This window comes from Bison bison, unplaced genomic scaffold, assembly GCF_000754665.1.
Source record: "Bison bison bison isolate TAMUID 2011002044 unplaced genomic scaffold, Bison_UMD1.0 scf7180017864163, whole genome shotgun sequence".
Classification (NCBI taxonomy): Eukaryota; Metazoa; Chordata; class Mammalia; order Artiodactyla; family Bovidae; genus Bison; species Bison bison.
Genome location: NW_011494735.1, coordinates 6,859,420 through 6,873,840, shown reverse-complemented (window position 1 = coordinate 6,873,840; position 14,421 = coordinate 6,859,420). Strand labels below are relative to the sequence as shown.

Sequence of the window (14,421 nt, the reverse complement as noted above, 5' to 3'; positions counted from 1 at the left end):
TCCCTGGTGACTTTGGCATGGGCCAGAAAAGCCATCCTTCTGAAATCTGCCTCCTCCCCACCCCCTGGGCTTCCACCTGGCAGATGGCAGTGTCATTTATCTATTAGTGACCTTTTCTGATGGAGCTTTAAGTTCTGAATTAATTACACCTTCACTCCTTTTTCTACGTTTCCCTGCGATGCAGTTACCTAGCAGCGATTCCTCCTTGCCGCAGATTAGATACTCTGGGTTTGCCATCCTTGTCAATTCCGCCCGAGACCGTCAGCCCAAGGGTAGTGCCTTCCTTCTTCATCAGTTCAACCACAGTGGAGCCCTTGAATTCCTCTGTTAAAAGAAAATAATCTGCTTTAGTTAATGACAGCAGGAGCACAAAGGGTTGTCTTTGTGGGTGGTGAGGTGATTCCTCCCCATAAACGCTCTGCATTTTTTCTTTTGTGGGAAAAGTTCTGCAGCCTCTTTTCCACTGCCATTTGCAGAGCGTCTTGTAAAGAGGAGCAGGCAGATAAGGCGGGGCAGCGATTCCACTAAAGGTTATTAAAATGGGTACCAGTGGGGTACTTCGTGCTAGATTCACAATAAATAGTCTGACATGGCTTATGTACAGGATAACATTCGCCCTTTGTTTCCTGTCATTCTGAAGTGACTTTCTCTCATGTTTCTCCTTGTAACTCTAAAGGGAGCAATTGAGAGTCATAAGGTAAAGGGGCTGTAATGGAATTTTAAATAATAATACAGTGCAGCAGCAGACTCCAAGTCTGCGATACCTTTTAGCTGAGGAAGACGAATGACATAAGAGAAGAGCTTTCTACAAGTTCAAGAAAAATATTATTGACTCTAGTTTTTTTCTTTTTGGTCTTTCAGAAAACAAAGTACAATAGCGTCATGTTACAACTTACATCATTTCTTACAAAATGTGTCACACTATATTAAGGCAGGGTTGGTCCTCAGAATCCCCAGGGAATTCTGTTAATTCTCATTCTCTCCTGAAATTTTTAAATCTTACCAATCGTGTGGGGGTCATATCTACACACCAAGTATGCGTGCATGCTCAGTTGGTCCGACTCTTTGTGACCCTAGGGACTGCAGCCCCACCAGGCTCCTTTGTCCATGAGATTTCCTAGGTTAAGAATACTGGAGTGGGTTGCAATTTCCTACTCCAGGGGATCTTCCTGACCCAGGGATTGAACCTGCATCACTTGCATCTCCTGCACTGGCAGGTGGGTTCTTTACCACTGTGCCACCAGGGAAGCCCCACACACCAAGAGAGAACCCAAATCTTTTGATTGAAGGCACCATAGAAAGAAAACTTGACTCTCCTTGCTTTCAGAAATAGAAATGCCTCAACATTTACCCATCCAGAGATTAACTATGACAAGCATTGTTTCAAAATTCTGTTTGTTATCCCCAACTCTGCATATACTCTCTGGGTAGGAATGGGGAAACTCAACAGTTTTCCAACTCTTCCTGAATCAGGTTATGAATTTCAGGGATTATGAACTCCTAGGACATCAGAGATTCTCATGTTAAAATGCAAGAATAGACTTTCCTTTTCAAAGTCAAAAGAGCGAAAAGATTATTTGCACACTTCTGCCCTTTTCTTAACTACATATGGCAGTGTTAATTATCATTTCAAAATTTTATGAATGCATATCATAAAGGTTTTTGAATTATTGCTGCTGGTCTCCCATCCAATTAGCCAATAAAAAAGTCAAATTGTGTTAGAGAAAGAAATAATTTCTCATCTTGTCTAGTGAGGAGAACAGAGTACCTGGAGAAGGAAGACAGGAACAGGCCACTGATTTCAATGTATTAATGTCAGTCTAGGCTTGGGATTGCCAGCCTTGCATTCTTCTCTTTTCATGGCAGTTTCAGGACAGTGCATACCTGAGTTGTTGTTGATTTAAAACAGAACCCATGGCAGAGGCTATGAGTGTGAGTGATGTCAGCTTCATTTACTACATTTTGAATGAGAGATCAAATAATGATCGAAATTCAAGAAGTAAAATTCTCTGAGTGTTGAAGAACTGATGCTTTTGAACTGTGGTGCTGGAGAAGATTCTTGAGAGTTTCTTGGATAGCAAGGAAATCACACCAGTCAATCCTAAAGGAAATCAACCCTGAATATTCATTGGAAGGACTGATGCTAAAGCTGAAGCTGAAGCTCCAATACTTTGGCAACTTGATGTAAAGAGCAGACTTGCTGGAAAAGACCCTGACGCTGAGGAGGGCAAGAGGAGAAGGGAGTGACAGAGGATGCAGTGGTTGGAATGCATCACCAATGCAATGGACATGAGTTTGAGCAAACTCTGGGAGATGGTGAAGGAGAGGGAAGCCTGGCGTGCTGCAGTTCATGGAATGACAGAGAGTTGGACACGACTTAGTGACTGAACAAGAAGTAAAATTCTTGTCGAATATATAAAAGCACAGGGCTTTTTACATCATTGACCAGGTGCATTTGTAACAAAAGTCCGTGACAGTGTGCAGTTCATATGCCCCCTCAACATAGAACAAAGCAACCCTCTCTACACTCCATAAAGAAATACACAGGCACAGCTGATACCTGAAGAGGTCACTTAACAAGCAACCCCTTTAAGTCCTCCTTGGCAAAAGGCTAGGTAAAAATAAGGTTAACAATAAAGGAACGAAAATTACAAAATAGATGATGGCTATTCACATTACAGAGACATAATGTGTTCAACAACTCTGCCCAACGAAAGAATTGTTTGCATTTTCTTTAACTATGTAAATTGATTCCCTTTGGTTAAGCAGTTCATTACAGAGCTGTACTTGAGGAGTTGGGAGCCTTGATTTTTAAGGGTATGTCTTAAAGGTCAATTAGAAATACACAGAGAAGCAACTCTAAAACAGTAACAAGCAAGGGAGAATTAAGTTTCAATTAATAAGAACTTCACTCCTACTCAGGTTTTCAAGAGAGTACTTTCTGAATAACATGGGATATAGGACATGAAAAGAAAGTGAAAGTTGCTCAGTCGTGTCTGACTCTTTTCAACTCCATGGACCTTCTCCAAGGGATCTTCTCAACCCAGAAATTGAACTGGGGTTTCCTGCATTGCAGGCGGATTCTTTACCAACTGAGCTACCAGGGAAGCCCCATAGCTTCAGCCTTATAAGATGAGGACAGTGCAATTTTCTCCAGAAAGTATCTAGGTCCTTCCCAGACCTCTGGCTGAATCTGAGAATCTAGAAAAGCTAAATTCAATGAGTTTAATTTGATCTCTGTTAAAATACAAATCCATCTGGGTTACTTTTAAAAGTAGTAATAGTCAATTACCCTCTTGTTTAAAAAGATTTCAAACCTTTCCCCAATAGTTAGTTCTAATAACACGAAAGAAAACATTAATGTACTGTACCACTTAACTGAGTAATTTGTGTATTCATTGATTCTAGCATTTACTGAGTGCTTACTATGAACCAGATGATGAAACTCAAAGATGGAAAAAGTCAGAGGTACTTAAAGCACAGCCACAGAGGCAGATGAATCAGAGAGCACCACGCCACAGTGTGGGTTGTGGGCGAGGTGGCCAAAGAGGAGGTGGTCTTGGCAACAATGTGAAATGAAGACTTGCTGTTCCAAATAGAACATCAATTTCACAATTTTGTCTTCTGTCTAATCCGTCTGTATTTATCGATCAGGATTAGCAGAGTAGAACAGACCAAAGGGGGAATCTAAATTAGGCAAAACTCAGGAGTAAGGATAGAATATTGTCGCAAGAAAATGTGCTGAATCACAAGAATGTTAACTGCCAATAAATATCTCCAGACCCTGCTTCTGCTGCTAAGTCACTTCAGTCGTGTCCCACTCTGTGTGACCCCATAGACAGCAGCCCAGCAGGCTCTGCCGTCCCTGGGATTCTCCAGGCAAGAACACTGAAGTGGATGGACTGACTAAATCATTTATGGGTGTTTCCGAATGGGAGAGGAGAAAAGCAGCAATGTGGGGAGGGAGGAACAGGCTTCTTGAGTTGGCTTTCTGCTAACCTGCGCGCTCCACTACACTAATCAATCATTTTATGTCTTTTTTGGTGCTTAATGTTTGCATAATGACCTAATGGCGAGGAGAAATGAAGACAGATGCGTTCATTTGCATGAGTTCCCTTGTATAGCAAGGTTTACTGAACAAAGCTCGCAGTGAAACACGTCAGTATATACTGACAATTTCTTTCTTTGTGATTTAAATTGCAAATGTCCCTCCCCAAATTAAGAGGACTCTGTAGTAAAGACGGCAGTCTCTCCATATCAGCAAGCAGCTCAGGGAACAGATGATGCTTAACTGGCAATGACTGAGCCGGTCGTGGATTTGACATTTTCCTTAATCATCATGTTTAATTACCTTAGAAAAGAAATTGCAGGTTCACATGTGTACCAGTACATGCACAACCAACAAGAATCTCACTGCTAGAATGAAATTTAGTTGCTTGCTGTTTTTCTCTGGGCTTGTAATTCAATCCTCTTAAAACTCTGGAAAGTTTTAAGAGAAGTACCTGGCAAAAACAAGAGAAGTATGAAAAATTCTTGCAAATGAATAAAAAAATTCAATAACATAGGTGGTTAAAAATTAATATGCAGAAAACCATAGCCTTTTATAAACAAATACCAACTAGTTAATGTTCTTGTAAAAGAAAAAACTCCATTTACAAGAGTCAAAAAACTAAAATCCCTAAGAAAAAAAATTAATGAAAAATATACACAATCTCTGTGAAGAAAACTTTAACACACTTCTGAGGGAATACAAGCCCAGAACAAAAGAAAAGCTATCCCATTCATTCATTCATTCATTCAGTAAAAACTGAGCACTTACTATGTACCAGGTTCTGTTCTAGCCTTTGGAGATACAGAACTCAACCAAACAGAGAAAATCCCAGATATTAAGGAACTGATATTCTATAATCCAACATAAAAAATATGGCAATGCTCCTTAAATTATAAAGTTCACAATATCAAAAAAAATGCCAATAGGATTTGTGAGACACAAAGTATATTTTACATTATTGCAAAAATGGAACATGCTTCCATGCAAAGTTTCTGTGAAAAATGATATTCCTAAAGTCTGCCAGCTGGCTGATTAATGTTGCTATGAAAGAACAGAAAGAGCCTTTGCAGGAAGGCAGGCTACTGAAAGAGATGCTGGGTTATGACTGGATGTTACGCCACCAAAAGTATCACCCCTGAGAGAGATTAAAGAAGAAAGAAGGCAAAGACGTATCATAGGCATAGGGCCTACAGAACCCAGATCAGACCATCTTAGTGCTTTGTAGTATGAAGATTGTAATGTTTTGCATAGAATAAACATACAGCATAATCATCTTGTTCTGTTCTGTGAAACTCTTGGTGTCCAGAAATTCTTGCCTCATCGATTATTTAAAAAGTACAATTAGGCTTAACAGCAGGAAAAGAGAGTTACTTGTAATTTTTAGAAGGTCCCTAAAATTCAGGGGCTAAATGATCAGGCAATTGCAAGGTGAACAATTGTAATCACACTTGCTGAAATCAGGGAGATGGACAAAAAATGACAATTACAGCAAAGAGTGACGACAAGAGTAAGTGCAGGGTCACCATGGTGCAGCCTGGGAGGATCCATCACCAGACTGGATAAGTCGTGCTCTGGACAGTTCCTCAGAGGAGTTATTTTGAGCCAGGTCTTGAAGGCAGCCTCATCTCAGCAAATGGAAGGGCAATGTTAAAGGCAGAGGAACAAGAAATGGTAGATGATGACCTAGGTTTTGGGATGTACACTTTTTCAATTCTGGATGCATGTTAGAAGCACCTGGGGGGCTTGGAAATAACAGTGTGTGCACCCACCCCAGACCAAATCAATCTGAACACCACCTCCTGGTGCTGGTTCAGTGGCTCAGTCATGTCGGACTCTTTGTGACCGCACGGACTGTAGCCTGCCAGGCTCCTCTGTCCACAGGGTTTCCCAGGCAAGAATACTGGAGTGGGCTGCCATTCTCTTCTCCAGGGATCTTCCCAATCCAGGGATTGAAGCCGAACGTTTTAACTGTGAGATATTTAATTGAATCTTTTAAATAAATATGTATTTATTTATTAACTTATTTATGTGGTTTCATCAGGTCTTAGCTGCGGCGTGCAGGATCTTTTTTGCATCCTTTGAGATCTTTTTCATTGTGACACACAGGTTCCAGAGCACGTGGCACTTGGGTAGCTGTGGCACTTGGGTTTACTTGCAGCATGTGGAATATTAGTCCCTGACCAGGGGTCAAACCCACATCCCCTGTACTGTTAAGGTGGATTCTTAACCACTGGACCAGCAGGGAAATTTTTTAAGTGAATCTTAATTGTAAGAGTCATATGCAGTTACAAGAAATAATGCAGAGAAGCCCCTGATCCTCTTTACCTTGTTTTCCCCTAATGGTAACATCTTGTAGAACTATAATACTTATATATAAGTAGGATACTTATCTTGATGAAGTCAAGATACAGGCATTTCCATCACCACAAGGGTCCCACATATTATCCTTTATAGATCACCCACTACTCTCTTACTTCAACGCTTTTTTAAAGCTCCTTGCAGCCATGAAATTAAAAGACGCTTACTCCTTGGAAGGAAAGTTATGACCAACCTAGATAGCATATTCAAAAGCAGAGACATTACTTTGCCAACAAAGGTCAGTCTAGTCAAGGCTATGGTTTTTCCAGTGGTCATGTATGGATGTGAGAGTTGGACTGTGAAGAAAGCTAAGCGCCGAAGAATTGATGCTTTTAAACTGTGGTGTTGGAGAAGACTCTTGAGAGTCCCTTGGACTGCAAGGAGATCGAACCAGTCTATTCTGAAGATCAGCCCTGGGATTTCTTTGGAAGGAATGATGCTGAAGCTGAAACTCCAGTACTTTGGCCACCTCATGCGAAGAGTTGACTCATTGGAAAAGACTCTGCTGCTGGGAGGGATTGGGGGCAGGAGGAGAAGGGGACGACAGAAGATGAGATGGCTGGATGGCATCACTGACTCGATGGATGTGAGTCTGAGTGAACTCCGGGAGTTGGTGATGGACAGGGAGGCCTGGCGTGCTGCAATTCATGAGGTTGCAAAGAGTCGGACACAACTGAGCGACTGAACTGACTGAACTGACCCTATTCTCTGTGTTTATAACTTTGCCATTTTAAGAATGTTAAATAAATGCAGTCACACAGTGTGAAAACTTTGTGGTTGACTTTTTACACTCAGGATAATTTTCTGGTGAGTTATCCAAGTTGTGCGTAGCAAGAGTTCCTTTTTCTTGTTAAGTAGTGTCCCATGGTATAGACATACAAAGTTGGTATCACCATCAACCTGTTGAAGGACATTTTGGTTGTTTTCAGTTTGGGGCTACTATGAATAAAGCTGCTACAAACATTCATATGTGAGTTTCTGTGTGGACATAATTACTCATTTATCAGGGATAAATGCCCAGGAGTACAAGTGCTAAGCCATACAGTAGTTGCATATTTAGTTTTCTAACGAGCTGTCAAATTGTTTTCCGAGATAGCAGTACCATTTTGCATTCCCACCAGCAGCGTGTGAATGATCCACTGGCATTCTCGCCAGCACTTGATTGTTACTGTTTTTATTTTAGCCACACTGATATGTGTGAGACACTTAATTGAATCTTTAAAATAAATATGTATTTACTTAAATAAATACATGGCTGTTAGTGATATCTAACTACAGTTTTAATTCTTGGCTAAGTTGAGCCATTTCTCTAATGGGAAATGTGAAATTTGTGTGTGTGTACTTATTTGCCATCTGCATATCCTCTTTGGTGAAATGTCTTTTCAGGTCTTTTGCCCATTTTCTAATTAGATTGTTTGCTTTTTTTACGGTTGAGTTTTGAGTTTCTTATATACTTTAGATACTAGTCCCCAGTTGAATATGTGGTTTGCAAATATATTCTTTCAGTCTGGAGATTTTATTTCATTCTCCTAACATGGTCTTCTGCAGAGCCAACAGTTTGTATTTTGATGAAGTCTAATTGATCAGTTTCTCTTTTTATGGGTCACGCTGTTGTCAAGTTTTAAGAATTCTTTGCTGGGCCTTAGATCCTGGAAATTTCTCTTGTTTCTTCTACAGTTTCCAAAAGTTCTTCTAAGTTCTATAATATTATGTAATAACCACAATATTTACATTTAAGTCTGTTATCCATTTTAAGTTAATTTTTACATAAGGTATGAGATTTAGTCATGGTTCATATAACTTGGGGGGCGGGGAGTGGGATGGGTGTTTAATTACTCCAGCACCATTCGTTGAATAGGCTATCTTATCCACCAAATTGCTTTTGAACCTTGTGAAAAATCAGTCTGTCACTGATTCAGTGGACATGAGTTTGAGCAAACTCCAGGATATAGTAAAGGAGGGAAGCCTGGTGTGCTGCAGTCCATGGGGTCAAAAAGAGTTGGACACGACTGAGCAACTGAACAACAAACACAGTCCCTTCACAGATGCCATGCAGCCTTCATTACTGTATCTATATAGTAAGTCTTGAAACTGTGGAGGCTGATTGCTTCTATTTTATTGTTTATAAAAACTACTTCAGTTCTTCTAGTTTCTTTGCCTTTCCATATAAATATTAGACTAATCTTGTCTATATCTATAGGAACTTTTGCTGGTATTTTGATAGGATTTGGATTAAAGCTGTATATCAATTTGGAAAGAATAGACATCTTTACTATGTTGAGTCTTTTGATCCATAAACACAATATGTCTTTTTGACTATATAGAAACTTCTATGATTTTTTTCATCAGCATTTTGTAGTTTTCAGCATACAAGCCCTATACATGTTTTGTTAGTTTTACAACAAAGTATTTTATTTTGGGTGTAAAATTGAAAATGGTATTGCATTATTAATTTTGATGTACATATGTCCATAGCTAGTATACAGATATGCAATTGATTTTTATATAGCTACCGCATATATTGTGGCCTTGTTGAACTCACTTAAAAGTTCTAGGATTTTTTTTGTAGATTAGAGTTTTCTATGTAGACAATCATGTCATCTGCAAGAAAGGATAGTTTTTATTTGTTTCCAATCTATATGCCTTTTATTTCCCTTCCTTGCCTAAAGCATAGGCTAGAACTTCCAGTACTCTGTTGAATAAGAGTAATGAAAATAGATATTCTTGCCTTGTTCCTTATCTTAAGGGAAAAGAATTCGGTATTCCATCAAGTATTATATTACCTGTAGGTTTTCTGTAGATTTTCAAGTTGAGGAAATTCCCTTCTATTCCTTTTTTTTAACCCACAGAGTTTTTATCCTGAGCTTAAATTTTGCCACATTCTTTTTGCACTGATATGATGATGTGATTTTTCTTCTTTAGTCTGAAAATATCCTGAATTACATTGATAGATTTTCTAATATTGATCCAATCTTGCATTCTTGAAATACACTCCATTTGCTCACAGTGTATAATTCTTTTTTTTTTAATATTGCTGAATTTCATTTGCCAATATTTTGCTAAGGACTTTTTTTGCACCTATGAAAGTGGAGGTTGCTCAATTGTGTCTGACTCTTTGCAACCCCATGGGATTCTCCAGGCCAGAATACTGAAGGGGGAATCTTCCCAACCCAGGGATCAAACCCAGGTCTCCCGCATTGCAGGCAGGTTCTTTACCAACTGAGCTATGAGGGAAGCATCTATATTCATGACAAATACCATCTGTAGTTTCTTTTTTTTCCCGCTTTGGTTTCGGTATCAGTGTAATAATACTAGCTTCATAAAATGAATTGAGAAATGCATCCTTTCCTCTTCTGTTTTTCTGGAAGAGATTGTGTAGGATTGCTGTTTATTCTTTTTTAAGACATTTAGTATAATTTTCAATGAAGCCATCTGTGTCTGGAGTTTTTAAATTACAAATTCATTTCCCTTAATAGTTAAAGGGCTGTTCAAATGATCTATTTGAGATTCGGTGAGTTGGGGTAGTTTGTACTCATCAAGGAATTAGTCCGTTTCAATTAGATGAAGATCCTTACAGGTGGGGAACTGGGCACTGGGATCTTTTTTAAAACCTCCACAGGTAATTCTAACATGCAGTCAAGATTGAGAAACACTTATTTAGGTTTAGCCTGTTATTAGGGTAAAGCAGTAGATTTTGTGATGACAACATGAACTTGGGAAAAAGACATTAGATTTGGGTCAAGGAGAACCATTAGGTCACTGCAGTACTCTAAGATATTAATGACTTAGGCTAGGCTGTGTCAGGGCTGCCCAGGCAGCGCTGGTGGTAAAGAACCCGCCTGCCAATGCAGGAGACATAAGAGACCTGGGTTTGATCCCTGGGTCAGGAAGAATGCCTGGAGAAGGGCATGGCAACCCATTCCAGTATTCTTGTCTGGAGAATCCTCAGGGACAGAGGAGCCTGGTGGGCTACAGTCCATAGGGTCGCACAGAGTCGAACACAACTGAAGTGATTTAACACTCAGGTTGTGCCAACAAATGCAAAAATGAATAATGGTCCAACCACAAAAGAAGCTTATTTCACTCACACGGAAGCCTGAGTGGGGTGAGTGTTCCCAATCAGCAGCCTTCTCTGCTTCACATGGAGATGCGGGGAGCTGTGTTTTCTTCCATTTTGTGCCTCTGTCATCCCCCAGGGCTCTGGTTCCCAAACTGTGCACAAGGCGCCCCACGGTTCCAAAGTGAACTCACAGAACTACGGTGAACTATCTTTAAAATGCGAGGGAATTACAGCCATACTTGGTATCAGTTGGATACAATACCACCTACTAGATACAGACAGTTTTGCTCAACATTAGAACACAGCCCTGCTTTTTTTGATAGCCTATCTTTCCAAAGCTTTTTTCTTTTTTAGGTGGTGGTTTCTGTGACAAGAAAGGAAGGTCCATGTGGCACGATGTGGAACAGGAAATGAACTTGTCAATGTTTCATTTGATTTGAAGGTTTGAGAAACAGCAATGCCCAACAAACATATCATTACTAAGTACTTAAGCGCCGAAGAACTGATGCTTTTGAACTGTGGTGTTGGAGAAGACTCTTAAGAGTCCCTTGGACTGCAAGGAGATCCAACCGGTCCATTCTGAAGGAGATCAGCCCTGGCATTTCTTTGGAAGAATGATGCTAAAGCTGAAACTCCAGTACTTTGGCCACCTCATGCGAAGAGTTGACTCATTGGAAAAGTCTCTGATGCTGGGAGGGATTGGGGGCCGGAGGAGAAGGGGACGACAGAGGATGAGATGGCTGGATGGCATCACTGACTCGATGGACGTGAGTCTGGGTGAACTCTGGGAGTTGGTGATGGACAGGGAGGCCTGGCGTGCTGCAATTCATGGGGTTGCAAAGAGTCGGACACGACTGAGCAACTGAACTGAACTGTGGTTCTTTAAATTTATCCATGGTAATGGTTAGGAGATAATATGGATTATATTGCTTGGACCTAGATACTAATAAGTGGGGCTACTGATATTTCATTTGACCTAGAAGTACAGTGCAAAAACTACTGAGATGTCAAGGGCTCTGTGAACAAAGGGAGTTTGGAAACTTTTGCCTTAGGACAGTATCTTGTCTGCATTTCCCTGGGGGATGGAGATAAATAACTCTCTTAACAGCCACCACTGGCCTGCTTCTGTTCATATCCCAAGGGCAAGAACTGATTCCATATCTACATCTAATTGTAAGGGAAGCTAAGAACTGGAGTGTGGACAGATGCTAAGGCAAAAAGGGAGGCATGGACTTGAGGGGACAGGTGGGTAAAACGTGAGAAACTGCAATCCATCAGTAGCTGTGTGGATGGCACTAATTCCAGATACACCGGGATGAATTTCCCTGAGTTAGACATGCATTAGTGTGTGGGGAGCAAGGAACTGGGAGGGATGGTGGATCTCAAGGTTTCCACCTTGTTTGATTTAGGGCTGTTGACACCAGTCACTAAAAGGGAATTAAGGAAAGAGAGAAAGTTTGTATTGCTGAGACTGATTGGAGAAGGTGAAGTCACATGACTTCACAGAGAACTGAGATGAAATTTAAGTACCAGAGAAAACCTATTCTTTGAATGGTTTTTGTCACATCCCAAACAAAGGGTTTGTAAGACCCTCACCTTGGAGTCATATCACAAAAAGAGAAAAGGCATTTTAAAAGCAATCACTGGGGCTTCCCTGGTGGGCCAGTGGCTAAGACTTTATGCTCCTCATGTAGGGGGCCCGAGTGCGATCCCTGGGTGAGGGAACTAAATCCTGAATGCTGCAACTGAAAATCAATTAAAGATCCCACATGCCACAACTAAGATCTGACACAGCCAAAATAAATAAACAAATAAAAATGTTTAAAAACTTAAAAAAAAAAAGCAACCATCATGGGCACATTCAGCAAAGTATGCCCTGGTGGAGCTCTTTGTTAGTCAGCCAGTCGTGTCTGACTCTTTGAAATCCCAGGGACTGTAGTGTGCCAGGAGCCACTCCCTTCTCCAGAGGATTCTCCCGACCCAGGGATTGAACCCGGGTATCCTGCACTTTAGGCAGATTCTTTACCATCTGAGACACCAGGGAGCTCTTTACTTATTGAACTTCCATTCACTAGCAGATTTTAAAAATTATATCATAAACAGTAAGATAGAAATGCTATTGATGAAAACTTAATACACAAAGTCACAAACTTTCAGATGCTAGTGACAGAGATGTTTTCTTCCCAGCTGTGTGTCCAGTGCCTAGAATGGCACTGTGGTAGGTGCTTCCTGGGAGCTGCTGAATGAATGGGTACATCAGTCCCAACACAGGGAATTACGACCTGGAGATGAGCATCAGCTTGTGGCAAACAGCTCTTGCTGGGTGGTGCCAAGGCAGAATGATAAAGCAGGATCACACAGTTATTTCCCTGAGCTTCTTTGGTTGATTATTTTTTTTTACCATTGCCTTCATAAGGGGGATTGAAGCTCACACCAGAATACTATTGGAGAGAATATTATTGCTCACAATACAGTTTTGTCTGTATATTACTTTTAGAGGTGCCACTGGGAAGTTTATCCCCCTCAGGAAATAAACAGATGCTTTTTCCAATACTCATTTCAAGTTCCTCCTAACATCCCCTGGTTCAGCAAAGCTGCTGGGCTCAAAGCTGGGTTTCTGTGATGAATGGCTGCATTTTCTGTCTCAGTTCTTGCCACCTAGACTAGTAGGGAAAGGTCTTCTGGCACTTTGCACCTTTGTTTAGTGACATGAGGGATGTACCAGAATTTTTCTCATCCCCTGGGAATCTGAACATAAGTTAGATTCATGGCAGGGATGTACCGCACATAAATACTACCTTTCACAAATATTCATGTGAAATAAAATTATGATCTGTATTTATCTCCCACGGTGACGGGGTGGGCTAGATTAATATCTGCGTGTTTCTCAGGTCACCTCTAGAGAAAGAGGATACACAAATATGCAGGACCAGCCACAAAAATCTGAGATCCCGGAAAGTACATGATGCATAACCAGCATTTTTTAAAAATAGATAAAGCAGACATGTGGATTCTTGGTGTAAATGATTTAAATATGTCTCTTGAAGCATTTAGAAAAAACATCACTGCTTTTAAATTACTGCAATACTAGGATTCTTTCAGCGTTCTGTTTTTCCAAAATCGATGATTTAACTGTCAAAATTTGCTACTAAGTTTCCCAGTGTCACAATTTATAAGTCATTTAATTGTTTTGGGGGGAGCGGGTCTTAGCTTCCTTATCTGAAACAAGAATAATAAAAGTATCTACCTTTAGGTGAAGAAAAAGGAACCCTTCTACACTATTGGTGGGAATGTAAATTGGTGCAGCTACTAGGCAGAACAGTATGGAGGTTCCTTAAAAAACTAAAAATACAACTACCATATGATCCTGCTGTCACACTTGTGGGCATGTACCCAGAGTAAACTAATTCAAAAAGATACATGCACCCCAATGTTCAACTGTAGGACTGTTTACAGTAGCCAAGACATGGCAACAATATAAATGTCCATTGGTGGATGAATGGATAAAGAAGATGTGGTATACATATTTTATACACACATTTTATACACACACACACACACACACACACACACAGATGTATGCATATAAGGGCTTCCCTGGTGACTCAGATGGTAAGAATCTGCTTGCAATGCGGGAGATCTGGGTTAGATCCCTGGGTTGGGAAGATCCCCTGGAGGAGGGCATGGCAACCCACTCCAGTATTCTTGCCTGAAGAATCCCCATGGACAGAGGAGCCTGGTGGGCTACAGTTCATGGGGTCGCAAAGAGTCAGACGTGACTGAGAGACTAAGCACAGCACAGCATATGCATATAAAATAGTAGACTCACAGACATAGAAAACCAACTTATGGTTACCAAAGGGGAATATGTGGGGAGGGATAAATTAGGAGGATGGGATTAACATATACACACTACTGTAGATGAAATAGATAACCAATAATGTTTTGTAAT

At 40.5% G+C, this 14,421-nt stretch overlaps 1 protein-coding gene across 1 annotated transcript in view; it reads right to left on the bottom strand.

Annotated features, from left to right (window-relative positions):
- GRIP1 (glutamate receptor interacting protein 1) overlaps positions 1 to 14,421 on the bottom strand; it is a 464,606-nt gene that overhangs the window by 168,829 nt on the left and 281,356 nt on the right. Inside the window, exon 5 of the mRNA XM_010841627.1 lies at positions 189 to 324. Coding sequence (XP_010839929.1) covers positions 189 to 324 — 136 coding nt within the window. The remainder of the gene's footprint in view (positions 1 to 188; positions 325 to 14,421) is intronic.